Source organism: Mercenaria mercenaria, chromosome 13 (genome assembly GCF_021730395.1).
Source record: "Mercenaria mercenaria strain notata chromosome 13, MADL_Memer_1, whole genome shotgun sequence".
In the NCBI taxonomy this organism is placed as follows: domain Eukaryota; kingdom Metazoa; phylum Mollusca; class Bivalvia; order Venerida; family Veneridae; genus Mercenaria; species Mercenaria mercenaria.
Window position 1 is genome coordinate 81436174 of NC_069373.1, and position 17190 is coordinate 81453363.

The following is a 17190-nucleotide window of genomic DNA, read 5'->3' on the forward strand; positions in this document are numbered from 1 at the left end:
GTCCTGTTTGGTGCCATATAACCTATACTGTGTTGTTGCGCCGTAAAACCCAAATACATAAATAAATAACTTGTTCACCCTACACTGTCAGACCAGTAGCTTGTAATTTGTTAAACTCCAGGAGCTTTCATGGGGGGGGGGACCCTGGCCAGAGTTTTGCCCTGCACCCAGTGGGGGCACTAGCAGCCCCATGCCCCCAGCTCATTTTTCAGGTTTTTCAAAATTTTCAACTTTCACCCATATATTAGTGAAAGATACACATTTGATATCTTTATTATGATTTTAGCTTTGATGGGCATATTTGAGAAGAGGAAGTTTCGAAACCTTTTGATGTTTATCCAAGGATTTGACATTAATGATACAAATACATGGAAAGACTTCAAAGGAAAAGATCCAAGGACAACCACCACGAAGGAAATGTTTGATAAATTTGGTGTAGATGTAAATACACAGGATGTTTGTGGACATGCATTGGCCCTTTACAGAAATGATTTGTAAGTACATTGCAAGTTAGGTTAAAATAGTAAGTGTTTATAAGAAAGTTTTTAGCTCGACTATTCGAAGAATAGTGGAGCTATCCTACTCACCCCGGCGTCGGCGTGAGCGTCACACAAATGTTAAAGCTTGCGTACCACCCCAAATATTTTCAAAGTCCATTGAGATATTGCTTTCATATTTTGCATACTTGTTTACCATCATGACCCCAGTCTGTAAAAAGTAGGAGGCAACTCTATCAAGCATTTTGACTGAATTATGGCCCCTTTTCGACTTAGAATAAATGTAAAAGTTTGCGTACCACCCTAAATATTTTCAAAGTCCATTGAGATACTGCTTTCATACTTTGCATACTTGTTTACCATCATGACCCCAGTCTGTGAAAAGGAGGAGGCAACTCTATCAAGCATTTTGACTGAATTATGGCCCCTTTTCCACTTAGAATATGCTTATTGTAATGATAAAGTTTTACTCATAGCTTATATTATACTATCAAGCACTGAGAATAGTCGAGCGCGCTGTCCACTGACAGCTTTTGTTATTGTATCTCTTCAGTATGTGAATTTACCTTTGTCATATATCTTGTATGTATTTACTGTGAAATCATTATTATTTGTGGGGGATTAATTTTTTTGGATTACGTGGTTCAGCTCAACTACGAAATTAAGTCCCAACGAACAAATTGTGCCCAAGATAATGTAAATTGTACTCAATGTCACCAAAAAAAGACACCATAGCCGTCTGATCTGGTCAGTAGTTGTGTGCATGCGGCAGTATTGACCTGCAGCTTTTGTGTAGTTTATGGAGGCTCTAAAGCTTACTGTCACTGAGTGGCTGCTTTTTAATTTCTGACAGTTTGACCTGTCACAATATAAAACAAACTGAATTGACACTAGCCTTTATTTTTACTGACATATAGTAAACTACTAGTACTTTGGGACTACTAAATATTATAAATTAATTGCTAGAATTGCGTCCAATGCATTATTACTCAATTCACTTTACACGTTTCTTGGCAGGAAATAACACGTTGATAATGAACAAGCGTGTAATTTTAGATGCAGAGGCGCATTCATTTGGCAAAAAAATATTCGGATATTTGTTTCGATTATGAATGCTAATTGTGCAAGACTATATCCCAGGTGCTAGGGTTTTGACACTTTTATTTGGTGTCGTCTTCTCTTATTGAATATTTCACAGTTTCATTTTGTTTTGCAAATTAGTGGTCGTATAAGATAAGCGGTTGTTAATTGGCACATATCACTCGCTAATCTCCCGCGGCGTAGATTGCAAATTCGGTAACCATGGTAGTGCTGTTTGACACAGTCATGTAGGTTTCACATGTAAGAACAAAATGATATACTGGATCTAGTTGTGTGGAAATAATAAAAAAAATCAAAGATTTGAAATCCACGAATTTACGTCCCAACAAAACAGCCGTTTTGTCCAAAACCATGAAATTTGTGCCGACGAAATTAAATGGTTTCACAGTATTCATTATTGGGCACAATGCCAATTGATATGATTGAAGAACAAAATAATCTCAAACCACAATAATGACCAGTGTCCCAATCCTAACGGACCAGAAAAATGTCTAAATTCTAATTTATAAAAGAAGCGTATTTTGCAGCTGAACCTGAAACACAATAAATTATGAAGAAATTATCATAACTATATTTAGTTGTTGTCCAAAATTCTCATTTAGTGATTTTTCCCAGTTTACTAGAACTTGAACCCATTTCCAAATGGTCAGAAAAATTGTAGATATTTATGGTAAGGTGTGACTTGTGTAAGATTCAGACCCATTGCTTAAAGACGGGGCTTCCATTAGGATTCACTTTTGTGGAGTCAGGACTGCCTAACATTCAGATTTTGGAGTCCCTCAAATTTTCCTGGGAGTCCTAGTAAAAATCCATAAAAATCATGCAGTTCTTTTAAATCAGTAGTATAATACACAAATTGTACAAATCGAGTAGATATAGGTCAAATTACATCTCATACATCGCAACAGCTAGGTTCCTTTTCAGCCTACATCAAAGGACTAATGCGGAGCATCACCTTTTCTTTGATTATAAGTTGACCCGTGCCCGTGTGTATTTCAAGATGTTATCAATATTTTGTCACCAGATATGTCAGTTTCAGTTAACACTGGGACAAACAAGTTAATTTTTTTTTGAATATACAGGAAATTAGGATTTATGAAAAAGAAGACTAGGTTAGTGGCTTTATTACACTGCAGTGTTCCAACTGGCATTTAATGTTGAGGGTGAAAACTGAGTTTTTCTTGCACTTTTGCACCCCCTCACTAAGAGATATATAACAGCTGTCTCCAAAACTGGGGGTGCAAAGTACCATTCTGGGGGTGAAAAACACCCATTTAAAGGTTTCTGGAAACACTGCACTGTCTCAATTAATACATGATGAGAAGTTGCGGATTATTCCATTGCATGATCAAAAATGTTGATAGTGTGTTTTCTAAACTTTGAACTTTAAATGAAAAATGACAGCTTTTATACCGTAGTCCTGCTGACTGACTCATCGGTCAATTGAGGAGCGCCTTCCGACTTCGGAGCAAACTACTTACCAACTTAAGGTAATATGCGCCACCTAACGAAAGTCAATGGACCGTTATGAAATTTTGCCGAATCAATATTGACGATATTTCCGATTGACTGGTATTTTTTCTCATTTTTCTGTTATTCTCCATTTTGCTGCTGTAAATCATCAAAAATGGCCACTAACGTCATTTTTTCAGCAGAGCGCAAAATGACGTACTTGACTGGTTTTTCGAGTATCGTTTTTATATACAACTAAAAAACGGCAAAAATTCTTTATTTTCAAGTTTATATCAAAATTATCTTTCCAGTGATTTATAATTTGTCATGTTTATTTCAACGTCACATCAGAGGCAAACGATTTATGAACGCAAAATACGTAAAACTGACGTCGAGTTTCACCCGAAATTTCGCGTAAAAACGCCTATATCTTAAAAACTATGAGATAGTTTTTTGAATAATTTTCAACAGAAGTACAAAATTTCAATTGCTATCGATTCCTTAAAAGAAAAATGGGGGTCACCGATTTAGATTTCGCTCTATTTACCGTTGCGCTTCCCCTACCCCCATTAAAAATAACGACGTTTTCATACTTATTTCGTAAATTTCCATTAATTCAAATTCAGTTTCTTCTTCTGTTGGTAGATATAATGAAATAATATCGGTTTCTGCTGTTGGATATAATGAAATGATATCACAATAATGATAAAATGAAGACGTTTTTTTGTTTATTAAATTTTTCAAACAGATGAATGTTTTCTAGATAATGTTCTATACATGACAAACAGACATGCTTTATTACAGACAATTTTGCCTAAGTGCCTGTGCACTTTATATAGTTTTTCGAAGAGTGCGCAGTTAATGATTCCATCTTAACATAAAAACAGTTTACAGAAATTTAGATTACGCATACAGTACTCTAATGAGGAGAGAAACGGATTTGTTCCAGAAGTTTATTTAGGGTGTTAAGAATCACATGTACCTTCAAGACGTTCACACTGCAAAGTTTCGCTCATGCAGCGTTTTTTTTTTCACCAAAATATTCGGCGAAATTCGGCCCCATTCCCCCCTCGAAATAGTATGTTTTTTCCCCCTTTCCGATGCCTAAAATTCCCTCCGAAAATAAAAAATAAAATGCCAATTAATTAAATCATAATTCACTAGTTTATTTTATTTATTTTCATATAGAAAACAGTTCACCGCGGTATCTTGCGTTTTGTTTACATCGACACCGTTTGGAGTAACTTCCCTTGATAAATCAATATCATCGAAGCGCTTTATTATTCTGCACAACAACGCTGTTGAATGATAGTCTGTAAATGATTTGCATTCTATTTGTTTGGCCGGGTAGTGTTGAGTTTTCCATCTTCTAGTCAGTCAGGATTTGATTTTATGCTTTGGGAAGGGACTAGTCCAACGCAAATTTTTTTACAGTTTGTTTTTTATTGTGACAGGTCAAATGTAACAGTGACTGCAAATGTCAGAATTTGACAGAAATATAAAAAAAACGGCCACTCACCGACTTGTTTAGGAAGGGACCAGATGTCTGCTGTAAATTTTGGTAGTCTAATGGATGTCTTATCCTCTACATTTGAAAAATTTATTCAGATATTTGGTATTGATATGCTACATTGTGTTATATGCATGATATGTCATGTCACAATGTTCTTATGGGCCCTGAATTTATCAATAAACTTGAAACTATAGTTTATTTACACACAAATGAAAATTCCCATTTTCTTAGTTTTACGTCGTATTTTTCCCCCTCCAAAGGGCACCGACCCCCTTCCCCCAAAACTGAAAAAAATCACTGTCATGGTACTTTTGATTAATGTTGAGTACTTTAACAAAATACTTGTTTTGTTTATATATCCCGGTAAACAAATGTTACAAACAAAACCGAGGATAGTTTCCGCCTGATATCAGAAGACACAGGTTCATACATGTGCTATATATCCCAACAAAATTATAAACGTCTGCTGGAAATTAAGCAGTAAATCGAATAAATGCTCACTAAACGTGAGCACGGCTTTATATATTACCCTATTTTATAATTTAATTTTATACTACAGTCATGTTTTACAAATTCTCCATTTTATTTTCTGTTCACATTTGCTTAATTAAACTAACTACCATGCGCATGTTTTCAATGCCTTTAAAATGAGACATTTGAAATTGTGGTATTTGTTTGGTTTGGACCTACGTCTCCTGATATCAGACGCAAACTTTCATCGGTGTAGTCAGTCTAGATGACGATCTTAACATTTGAGCCAAGCCATGAGAAAACCAACCAAGTGCGTTTGCGACCAGCATGGACCCAGACCAGCCTGCGCATCCACGCATTCTGGTCATGGTTCATGCTGTTCGCTAACAGTTTCTCTAATTGCAATAGACTTTGAAAGCGAACAGCATGGATCCTGACCAGGCTGCACGGATGCGCATGCTGGTCGCAAAGCCACTATGTTGGTTTTCTCATGGCGCGGCTCATTTATGTTTTGACGTTTAAGTGACAGATATTGAACAGTCACTGTAGTAGTAGCATGAATGACAAAGCAACTAAAATATAAAAAAGAATGTGTAAGAACAAAGAATTAGTCTTTATATTTCCAAACTGCACTTTTAGCCCCGATAATCTATTGCTTTAATAGAACCTATGTAAAAACTGCACTCATTTATCGAAATAACTACATTTTTATTAAGACCGCACTGTCTTCTGCGTTTTCTTATAAACCATTTCATCTTGTTTACCTCACACAAACGGGCCAACTGAACTTCCAGCGGGGAAGTTCGAACTTTTACCTGTTTCCTCTCCAGATAACGGTTCGTGCACACAAGTCACGTGCAGTATTATTTTCTAGAACGGTTCCTTCTGTCCCTATCATGCGTTGGACAGAATACCAAAGTAAGATAAAAATACACTGACATGGAAATATCCAGTACTGGCATGAAGCATACTTGCGTGAACATAAATTTAAAACGAAGTCTTAGATGAACACCAAAATATCCGGTAATAGAATCTCTTTAAGATTGACTACAAACATTTTGCTTAGAACTTTAACATTTGATGTGCTTCACTTTTCTGCTAAGGTTTTAGCGTTTTGACAAATATTTTAATTTTATTAAATTTAAACAAAGTTTGCTTAAGAATTAAAGCTGCAACTACAAATAAAATTCAGCGTATTCTAGGTGAATACAACTTTCTGCTAAAATGCACTTTACCGATACGTATATCCTGTTTCAATAAAAATGACTCTTTGTGTTTCTGTGTCATGTATAGGAGAGCAATTTCCTGAAATCATTCATTTATTTCAATATTTTCATTTAATCATATCTTCTTTTTATCATAACTGGAAATTAATAGCATTATATCCACCAACAGAAACAGAAACGGAATTAAAATTTATGAAAACTTACGAAATAAGTATAAAAACGTTGTTATTTTTACTTGGGGTAGGGGTAGCGCCACGGTAAATAGAGCGAAATCTAAAACGGTGATCCCCATTTTTCTTTTATGGAATCGATAGCGATTGCAATTTTGCACGCTTGCTCAAATTTTTTCAAAAAACTATCTGGCAGTTTCTGAAATATAGGCGTCTTCACGCAAAATTTTGGATGAAGCTCGACATCAGTTTTGCATGTTTTGCGTTCATAAATCGTTTGCCTCTAATGTGACGTCGAAATAAACATGACAAATTATATATCATTGGAGAGATAATTTTAATATAAACTTGAAAATAAAGAATTTTTGCCGTATTTTAGTTGTATATAAAAACGATAATCGAAAAACTAGTCAAGTACGTCATTTTGCGCTCTGCTGAAAAAATGACGTTAGTGGTCATGTTTGAAGATTTACAGCAGCAAAATGGAGAATAACAGAAAAATGAAAAAAATACCAGTCAATCGGAAATATCGTCAATTTTGATTTGGCAAAATTTCATAACGGTCCGTTGACTTTCGTTAGGTGGCACATATTACCTTAATCCGAGCCAATTGCATGTAATTTTTAGCTCACCTGAGCACAAAGTGCTCAAGGTGAGCTTTTGTGATCGCCCTGTGTCCGTCGTTTGTCCGTCGTCAACAATTTGACTGCTAACACTCTAGAGGTCACAGTTTTGACCTAATCTTAATGAAACTTCAGAATGTTACCCTCAATAAAGTCTTGGACGAGTTCGATATTAGGTCATCTGGGGTCAAAAACTAGGTCACCAGGTTAAATCAAAGGAAAAGCTTGTTAACACTCTAGAGGTCACAATTTTGGTCCAGTCTTAATGAAGCTTGGTCAGAATGTTACCCTCAATAAAATCGTGGACGAGTTTGATATTGGGTCATCTGGGGTCAAAAACTAGGTCACCAGGTCAAATAAAAGGAAAAGCTTGTTAACACTGAAGTGGCCACATTTATGTCCATATCTTAATGAAACTTGGTCAGAATGTTAATCTTGATGATCTATAGGTCAAGTTTAAATCTGGGTCAGGTGGGGTTCAAAAACTAGATCACTAGGTCAAATCAAAGGAAAAGCTTGTTAACACTCTAGAGACCACATTTATGTCTGTATCTTCATGAATTTTAATCAGAATGTTAATCTTCATGATCTTTAGGTCGAGTTTGAATCTGGGTCATATGGGGTCAAAAACTAGGTCACTGGGTCAAATCAAAGGAAAAGCTAGTTAACACTTTAGAGGCTACATTTATGACCATATCTTAATGAAACTTGGTCAGAATGTTGATCTTGATGATCTTTAGGTTTATAAGTCAGGTGAGCGATACAGGGCCTTCATGGCCCTCTTGTTTTATTATCATCAACTAGCGCCTTCTCAACATGTCAACTGATCTGGATGACGGTTACAGACGGTCTCTTTATCAAACACGATGTGTTCACACTTCAAACATGACTTCTAAAGAAATGTTGACAGTCTTTACGAAGCTGTCAGTCATCAAGAGTTAAACCGCTTTGATTAGTTACAGGGCAGAGCTAATCACATCATTCTCGGTGAATCCTAGTTATTGGGAAAAAATTGAAGTTACGTCACGGTGTATTGATTTTGTTGTCCTTTGAAAATATTGGAAGTCCTTTGTACGCCTCCGACTTTGTGTATTGGCGTTCGGATCATAATTTTTGGGCGTATTTTACGCCGGGACGCCGCTTAATGGAAGCCCTGTAAAGATCGTAGGCTCAGAGTTTAAATATTTAAAGTCTGTCCGTCCATCCATCTGTACGTCAACATTTTCGTTTCTAGACTCTAAAATTCTTAGTGTTATAGCTACAGCTTTTAAACTTTTACATGATAAATAAAGACCACTTTAGGAGGGTTCCTATTGTTTTTATGGTAAATAAGTGAAGGTCAAAGTCACAGTGAAATGGAGACTGAAAATGGTTTCTGAACTCTCAGTCATAATATATAACCACTATGGCTTTCAAACTTGATACATTGACTGCATGCCACTAGAGGAAGATCCCTCTTGATTTTGGGGTCAGTGGCTCAAAGATCAAGGTCACAGGGACTTTACTCAATTTCTTGTATTTTTAGCTCACCTTAGCACTAAGTGCTCAAGGTGAGCTATTGTGACTGGTCATTTTCCAGCGTGCCTGGTGTGTCAACATTTGCCTTGTCAACACTCTAGAGGACAATTAATCTTTATGAAACTTGGTCAGAATGTTTGTCTTGATGATCTCTAGGTCAAGTTCGAAACTGGGTCATGTGGGGTCAAAAACTAGGTCAATAGGCCAGATCAAAGGAAAATCTTGTTAACACTCTTGAGTCCACAGTTTAAGTTTGAAACTCTTAAGCATTGGTCAGAATGTTTGTCTTGATGACCTCTAGGTCAGGTTAGAACCTGGGTCATGTTGGGTCAAAAACTAGGTCACCCGATCAAAAATCAAAGAAAAAGCTTGTGTGTACTATGGACTAGGGACTGCATTTTACTCATGTTCTTCATGAAATTTGATCAGAATGTTTGTATTGATGAAGTCTAAGTCAGGTTTGAAACTGGGTCATGTAGGGTCAAAAACTAGGTCACCCAGTAAAATCAAAGAAAAACCCTTTTGTATGCAAAAAGGGCTGCATTTTTGACTGAATCTTCATGAAATTTGATCAGAATGTTTGTCTTGATGAAATCTAGGTCAAGTTTGAATATGGGTCATCTGAATCAAAAACTAGGTCACCTAGTGGAATCAAAAAAAAACCTTGTGTATGTGATAGGGGCTGCATTTTTAACTGAATATTCGTAGAATTTGATAAGAATGTTTGTCCGTAAAGTTGGAATACATGTCATCTGGGTCAAAACCTAGGTCACCTGGTCAAATAAAAGAAAAACTCTTGTGTGTACAATAGGTGCTGCATTTTTCACTGGATATTTATGAAATTTGATCAGAATGATCTCCTTGATGAAAAATAGGTCAAGTTTGAATATTGGTCATCTGGGGGTCAAAAACTAAGTCACCTGGTCAAATCAAAGAAAAATCTTGTGTATGCAGTAGGGGCTGCATTTTTCACTGGATATTTGTGTAATTTAAACAGATTGTTTTTCTTGATCAAATCTAGGTCAAGTTTGAATATAGATCATCTGGGGTCAAAAGCTAGGTCACTGTCAGATCAAAGAAAATCAAAGAAAAACTTGGTGGGTGCAATAGGGGCTGCTTTTTTCATCTGATGTGCATGAAACTTGGTCAGAATGTTTGTCTCCAGGAAATCTCGAATGAATTTTTATCTGGGTCATGTCGGGTCAAAACTAGGTCATTAGGTCAAATCAAAGAAAAGGCTTGTTTAAACTCTAGGGGCCACATTTTTTATTCTATCTTCATAAAACTTGGTCAGAATGTTTATCATGAAGTCTTGGACGATTATGAATCTGGGTCATGTGGGGTCAAAAACTAGGTCACCAGGTCAAATCAAAGAAAAAGTTTGTTTACACATAGAGGCCACCTTTTTTTTGCTCCAATCTTCACTAAACTTTGTCAGAATGTTTGTTTTCATGAAATCTTGGACGAGTCGTAATCTGGGTCATGTGGGTTCAAAAACTAGGTCACCAGGTCAAATCAAAGAAAATGCTTGTTTACACTCGTTAGGCCAACATTAATGGTCCAGTCTTAATGCAAATTGGTCAGAATATGATATATCACTAGGTCAAACATGTTTACACTGTTATGGTGTGTTACTCAGGTGAATGACCTAGGGCCATCATGGCCCTCTTGTTAATATTTTCAAGTCACTTAAGTATACATGTCAGCTACAGCCTTCAAACTATACAGGATGGCTAAGAACTACTAAAGGAAGCCTGCCCACTTAGCTCAATAGGAAGAGCACAGATCTATGGATTGAGGGTTGTGAGTTTGATTCCAGTGTCAGGAAATGTTCTCCATGAAGATTTAATAACATACATTGTTCCTGAAATCATTAGTCCTCCATCCCTGATTCGTGGGGGGAAGTTGGCAGGTACTGACAGTGTTGTACTGGTACAGAATCAAGGAACACAGTTTAGGTTATCTGCCCACCATTAAATAACAAATACTGTTGGAAAAATGGGGTTAAAGGCAAAACAACCATATAAACTTACTATTTACGAATATTGTTTTGGGGGTCAGTAGATCAAGGGTCAAGATTATAAAGTCCTGGAGACTGAAAATGCAGGAACCTGACTAAATTTCTGGTAATTTTTAGCTGGACTATTCGAAGAATAAGAAGAGCTATCCTACTCACCATGGCGTTTGTATCACACCTTGGTTAAGTTTTTCATACCAGTCCACATTTTGACAAAATCTTTTGAGACTTTCAACACTTGTGTACCATCACCTTGTCCAGTTTTAGGCAAGAGTACATAATTCCATCGGGGATTTTAGCTGAATTATGGCCCCTTTTAACTTACAAATGTTGGTTGAGTTTTTCGTACCAGTTCATATTTTGTGTAAACTTGGTCATATGGGGTCAAAAACTAGGTCACCCAGCCAGATGAAAGGAAAAGCTTGTTGACACACTTGAGGCCATATTTGTGACCCTATCTTCATGAAACTTGGTCAGAATGTTCATCTTGATGATTCCTAGGCCAGGTTTGAAACTGGGTCCTGTGGGGTCAAAAACTAGGTCACCCATTTAAATCAAAGGAAATGCTTGTTAACACTCTTGAGGCCACATTTATGACCCTATCTTCATGAAACTTGGTAAGAATGTTTATCTTTATGATTTCTATGCAAAGTCGGAAATGGGGTCAAAAACTAGGTTACCAGGAAAAGCTTGTTAACACTGTAGAGGCCACATTTATGACCCTATCTTCATGAAACTTGGTCAGAATATTTATCTTGATGATTCCAAGGCCAGGTTTAACAGGTGAGCAATATAGGGTCATCATGACCCTCTTGTATGAGTTATATAGGAAAAAATACATCAAAAATTATCTGATCATATTTCCTAGACTGTTAAATTATAATAACCTGATGACACCAAGTAATTTGGGGGTCACTTGCTGTGGCCTTGACCTACTGACCTACTTTCTTGTTTTTTAAGAGTTTTGCACACCGACCTTAAAACTGACTTTCAGTGAATGTGACCTTCTGACCTCAGGGCCCTCACTCTACTTTGGGGGAAGGGGTCCGCAGCCCTTAGGCGGGGGAATTTTCGCGTCGTTTTAGCCAAAAGGGGGAATTTTCATTACCTTCAAAGAATAACATACTATGTAAGAACTATAACATGTATAACTCTCATTACACTAAAGTTGTTTCTTTTTGTCAACATACTACTGGTAACTGCAATTAAATCATGTCAAGGTCAGCTTTTAAGGGGACAAGCTATACTGTTATTAATGAAACTTCGACAAACTTTATCTAAAACAAGTACATTGATCATTACACTTTTTTTTAATCAATTTATATTTTAGTTGTCTAAAAGTGGGTGGGGTTTGGTGCCTTTGCATTTTATTATTAAAAATGCTTCAAAATAAGGGCTGCTTTTGCAACAGTGATCATATTTTTCTTAAATGCAGACTTTCAAATGGCTTTTTATTTAGATTGTACTAAAAAATCTTGTAAGAAATGATGAAACTGTCCGAAAATCACGGTCGCGAAAACGGGTGACAAATATGGAAAACGAAAGTAAACATTTAAAATTCTAGATGAAATACCTGTTTTAAATTTCTTTTTTTTACCATACCTATTCAATTCTTATAATTTCTGCTTATTAAAGCATTTAATTTATTTGGACCAAACAAAGCCTCGGCAATGATAATAAATTTTCTATAGACCGTAACGGTTGACCGGCTCACGTAATCGTTCAAGCAAACAAAATAATGATTTCAATTATCCAATTTGTGCAAAGACGATAATCTAAAGCTGCATTGTTTATCAATTAATTTTTACACATTGATCAGTAAACACCTTTGATAATGACAGGGATTATTGTACTAAATATAAACCGCGAGATGACCACGTGTCAATCGGCGCGTGGCGTGATTGACATCTGTTAGCAGCTAATTAACATATGATGCTCCGCCTACTGCCATACTTTCACGTATGACGGCGAACAATATTGAAATTGACTGTGATTCTGATTGACAAGGGGCAGAACTTTCGAACTCGAGACCATCAAACAAAATTTCCGCGAGTCAACCCGACGCACGGAGCATATTTTGTGCGGGTCAAATACGAGTTTTTCTCGATTTTCGCGGTTCAAAAACTCGGGTCAACCGAATGCCCAGTAAGGGGGAACGTATCAATCGGCGCGTGGTGTGATTGACATCTGTTAGCAGCTAATTAACATATGATGCTCCGCCTACTGCCATACTTCCACATATGACGGCAACAATATTGAAATTGACTGTGATTTTGATTGACATGGGGCAGAACTTTCGAACTCGAGACGCATCAAACAAAATTTCCGCGAGTCAACCCGACGCACAGAGCATATTTTGTGCGGGTCAAATACAAGTTTTTCTCGATTTTCGCGGATCAAAAACTCGTGTCAACCGAATGCCCAGTAAGGGGGAATTTTTTTCTCTGGAGGGGGGAAAAAAGGATACTATTTTGGCGGGGGAAGCAGCCGATATTCGGCGGCAAAAACGGCCGATCGAGGGCCCTGGACCTACTTTCTGAATATTCTAGCATCAGTTTGACATTTGAAACATGTAGCTCATATTACTCAAGTGAGCGATCCAGGGTCATCATGGCCTTCTTGTTAATATGTCAATTGATACATATTGGTACAAAATTTTCAAGCAATAATAACCCTAGTATATCTTGAATGCAAATGATTTGATGATATATGTTTTGTTTTTTTGTAGGTACACACAGTCTCCAATGATAGAAACTATAAATAGAATAAAGCTATACTATGAATCCTTGACTAGATTTGAAAACCAGAAATCCCCCTACCTGTACCCCTTGTATGGTCTAGGTGAGCTACCACAGGGATTTGCAAGGTAAGTCATGAAATTTTTAAAACCCTTATGGAGCAAACTGCTTCCACAGTTTTAAATAAAACTTCATTCACATGATCACCATGATTTTTGTTGGCCATAGCACAAAGTACTCGAAGTTCTTCAAATGGTTTAGAACATTTGTGCCTGGTGATTTTGAAATCCTTTTCTGAATGGCAGAGGTATGGACCAGACACGAAATAGACCCAGTTAACCGTTTACCTCCAAGTGTGACCTTGACTTTGGAGCTATCAGCCATTATTGGGAAAATGTGTGCCAAGTGATTTTGAAATGCCTTGAATATTGATGGGTCACATAGTGTGATGAACAGATAGATGCAGTCCATTTCAATGAAACTTTTTTTTAAAAATGGGAAGTCATCTTTTTATTCTGGTTTGTCCTGTGAAAACTAGTGAGCAATCTAGGGTCATCATGACCCTCTTTGTTGTATTGTTACTTTATTTTGTTTCTCAGTTCTTCTGCAACTGCTCCGATACCACTTGGAGGAATTACACCAGATTTCACATAAGTGATCATTGCCTAGCCTAGTTATATCATGGGCATGTTTAGGTTTGTTGTTTTTCAGCATAGTTATGGCCCTTGATTCATCAAATTTTATGGTGTTTAAGCTACTTCTCTAATATAACAGGAAGGATTTCCAACAAAGGTTGAGTGATCAGTGCCAAGTCTTATTATGCATGTTATCGGCATGTTTATTTGTCAAATTTTATGATATCTTACACCATTTGGCAGATGTTCACCAAACCTTACAGGAGTTATCAGTGCTAAGCCTAGTTTTACATAATATCGGCATCATGGCGCATGTTCTGGTTCAATAATTTTCAGCAGAGTTACGGCCGTTGATTTGTCATATTTCACAATGTTTACACTACTTGATGTATTAGGCTGAAGTTCACCAGACGTCACGAGTACCTTCAAACTTCATAGGATGGTAGGGCTTATGGAGTAGACGACCCCTACTGTTTTTGGGGTCACTCCATCAAAGGGGCCTGAACATGCAAAACCATTTCTGATCCATAACTTGAACCACTTGACCCAGAATGTTGAAACTTCATAGGATGATTGGACATGCAGAGTAGATGAACCCTAATGATTTTGGGGTCAATCTGTTAAAGGTTAAGGTCACAGGGGCCTGAACATTGAAAACCATTTCCGATCAGTAACTTGAGAACCACTTGACCCAGAATGTTGAAACTTCATAGGATGATTGGACATGCAGAGTAGATAACGGTTAAACCCCTATTGATTTTGAGGTCACTCAATTAAAGGTCAATGTTACAGGAACCAGAACATTAATCCATTTCCGTTCAATAACTTGAGAACCGTTTGACCTAGAACCTATAAACATAATAGGGTGATAGGACTTACAGAGTAGATGACCCCTACTGTTTTTATTAGCTCACCTGTCACAAAGTGACATGGTGAGCTTTTGTGATCGCGCGGTGTCCGTCAGTCCGTCCGTCCATCCGTAAACTTTTGCTTGTGACCACTCTAGAGGTCACATTTTTCATGGGATCTTAATGAAAGTTGGTCAGAATGTTCATCTTGATGATATCTAGGTCAAGTTCGAAACTGGGTCACATGCCTTCAAAAACTAGGTCAGTAGGTTTAAAAATAGAAAAACCTTGTGACCTCTCTAGAGGCCATGTATTTCTCAAGATCTTCATGAAAATTGGTCAGAATGTTCATCTTGATGATATCTAGGTCAAGTTCGAAACTGGGGCACATGCCGTCAAAAACTAGGTCAGTAGGTCTAAAAATAGAAAAACCTTTTGACCTCTCTAAATAGGGCTGTCATTGATTGGGTCTTAGGCGTATCGACGATACCGATATATCAGAAGACAAATATCGACGATACATCGATATATTGATTATTAAGTTAGATTAACGACCTATTTGTTCATATGCATACTATATACCTTCCTGTAAACATGGTAAATGCTATTTTAAGTTTTATTGCCTACTTTCCATATTTCTGTTTGATTGTGTTGTATTTGTATTTATTAAATAAAAGAAATACATAAAAATTAATAACATTTTTCATTTTTATTTTGCCTTCACTCCTTTTTTGCATTTATCCAAATTTACAACTTTGTGAACTTTAGTTGTTTTTTAGGGTCTGAGTGTTTATTTGGGTATTTTTTTCTCTCTGTAAAATATCGATTTTTGAAAATGGGAATCGATAATCGATCGAAAAGAAAATATCGTTGATACATCGATATCGTTTCTATCGATGACAGCCCTATCTCTAAAGGCCATGTATTTCACAAGATCTTCATGAAAATTGGTCAGAATGTTCATCTTGATGATATCTAGGTCAAGTTCGAAACTGGGTCAGGTGCCGACAAAAACTAGGTCAGTAGGTCTAAAAATAGAAAAACCTTGTGACCTCTCTAGAGGCCATATATTTCAAAAGATCTTCATGAAAATTGGTCAGAACATTCAACTTCATAATATCTAGGTCAAGTTCGAAAGTGGGTCACGTGCGGTCAAAAACTAGGTCAGTAGGTCTAAAAATAGAAAAACATTGTGACCTATCTAAAGGCCATATACTTCATGAGATCTTCATGAAAATTGGTCATAATGTTCACCTTGATGATATCTAGGTCAAATTTGAAACTAGGTCAACTGGGATCAAAAACTAGGTCAGTAGGTCAAATAATAGAAAAACCTTGTGACCTCTTTAGACCCTATAATTTTCATGGGATCTATATGAAAGTTGGTCTAAATGTTCATCTTGATAATATCTAAGTCAAGTTCGAAAGTGGGTCATGTGCCGTTTAAAAAACTAGGTCAGTAGGTCAGATAATAGAAAAACCTTGTGACCTCTCTAAAGGCCATATTTTTCAAAGGATCTGTATGAAAATTGGTCTGAATGTTCATCTTGATGATATCTAAGTCAGGTTCGAAACAGGGTCACGTGCGGTCAAAAACTAGGTCAGTGGGTCTAAAAATAGAAAAACCTTGTGACCTCTAGAGGCCATACTTGTGAATGGATCTCCATAAAAATTGGTCAGAATGTTCACCTTAATGATATCTAGGTCAGGTTTGAAAATGGGTCACGTGCTGTAAAAAACTAGGTCAGTAGGTCAAATAATAAAAAAACCTTGTGATATCTCTAGAGGCCATACTTTTCATGGGATCTGTATGAAAGTTGGTCTGAATGTTCTTCTTGATGATATCTAGGTCAAATTTGAAACTGGGTCAACTGCGGTCAAAAACTAGGTCAGAAGGTCTAAAATTATTAAAATCTTTTGACCTCTCTAGAGGCCATATTTTTCAGTGGATCTTCATGAAAATTGATCTGAATTTTCACCTTGATGATATCTAGGTAAGTTCAAAACAGAGTCACGTACCTTCGAAAACTAGGTCAATAGGTCAGATAATAGAAAAACCTTGTGACCTCTCTAGAGACCATATTTTTCAATGGATCTTCCTGAAAATTGGTCAAAATTTTTATCTTGATAATATCTAAGTCAAGTTCAAAACTAGGTCTCATGAGCTCAAAAACTAGGTCACTATGGGAAGAGGTGAGCGATTCAGGACCATCATGGTCCTCTTGTTAGCTCACCTGAGCAGTGAGTTTTTCTGATCACTCGATGTCCGTCGTCTGTCAACATTTAGCTTGTGTATGCGATTGAGGCTGTATTTTTCAACTAATCTTCATGAAATTTGGTCAGAATGATGACCTTAGTGAAATCTAGGCAGAGTTTGAAAA

General features: G+C 36.8%; 1 protein-coding gene across 1 annotated transcript in view; it reads left to right on the top strand.

Annotated features, from left to right (window-relative positions):
• The window catches only part of LOC123528471 (rab GDP dissociation inhibitor alpha-like), a 60440-nt gene that overhangs the window by 15292 nt on the left and 27958 nt on the right, over window positions 1-17190 (top strand). Inside the window, exons 3-4 of the mRNA XM_053522465.1 lie at window positions 287-494; window positions 13317-13454. Coding sequence (XP_053378440.1) covers window positions 287-494; window positions 13317-13454 — 346 coding nt within the window. The remainder of the gene's footprint in view (window positions 1-286; window positions 495-13316; window positions 13455-17190) is intronic.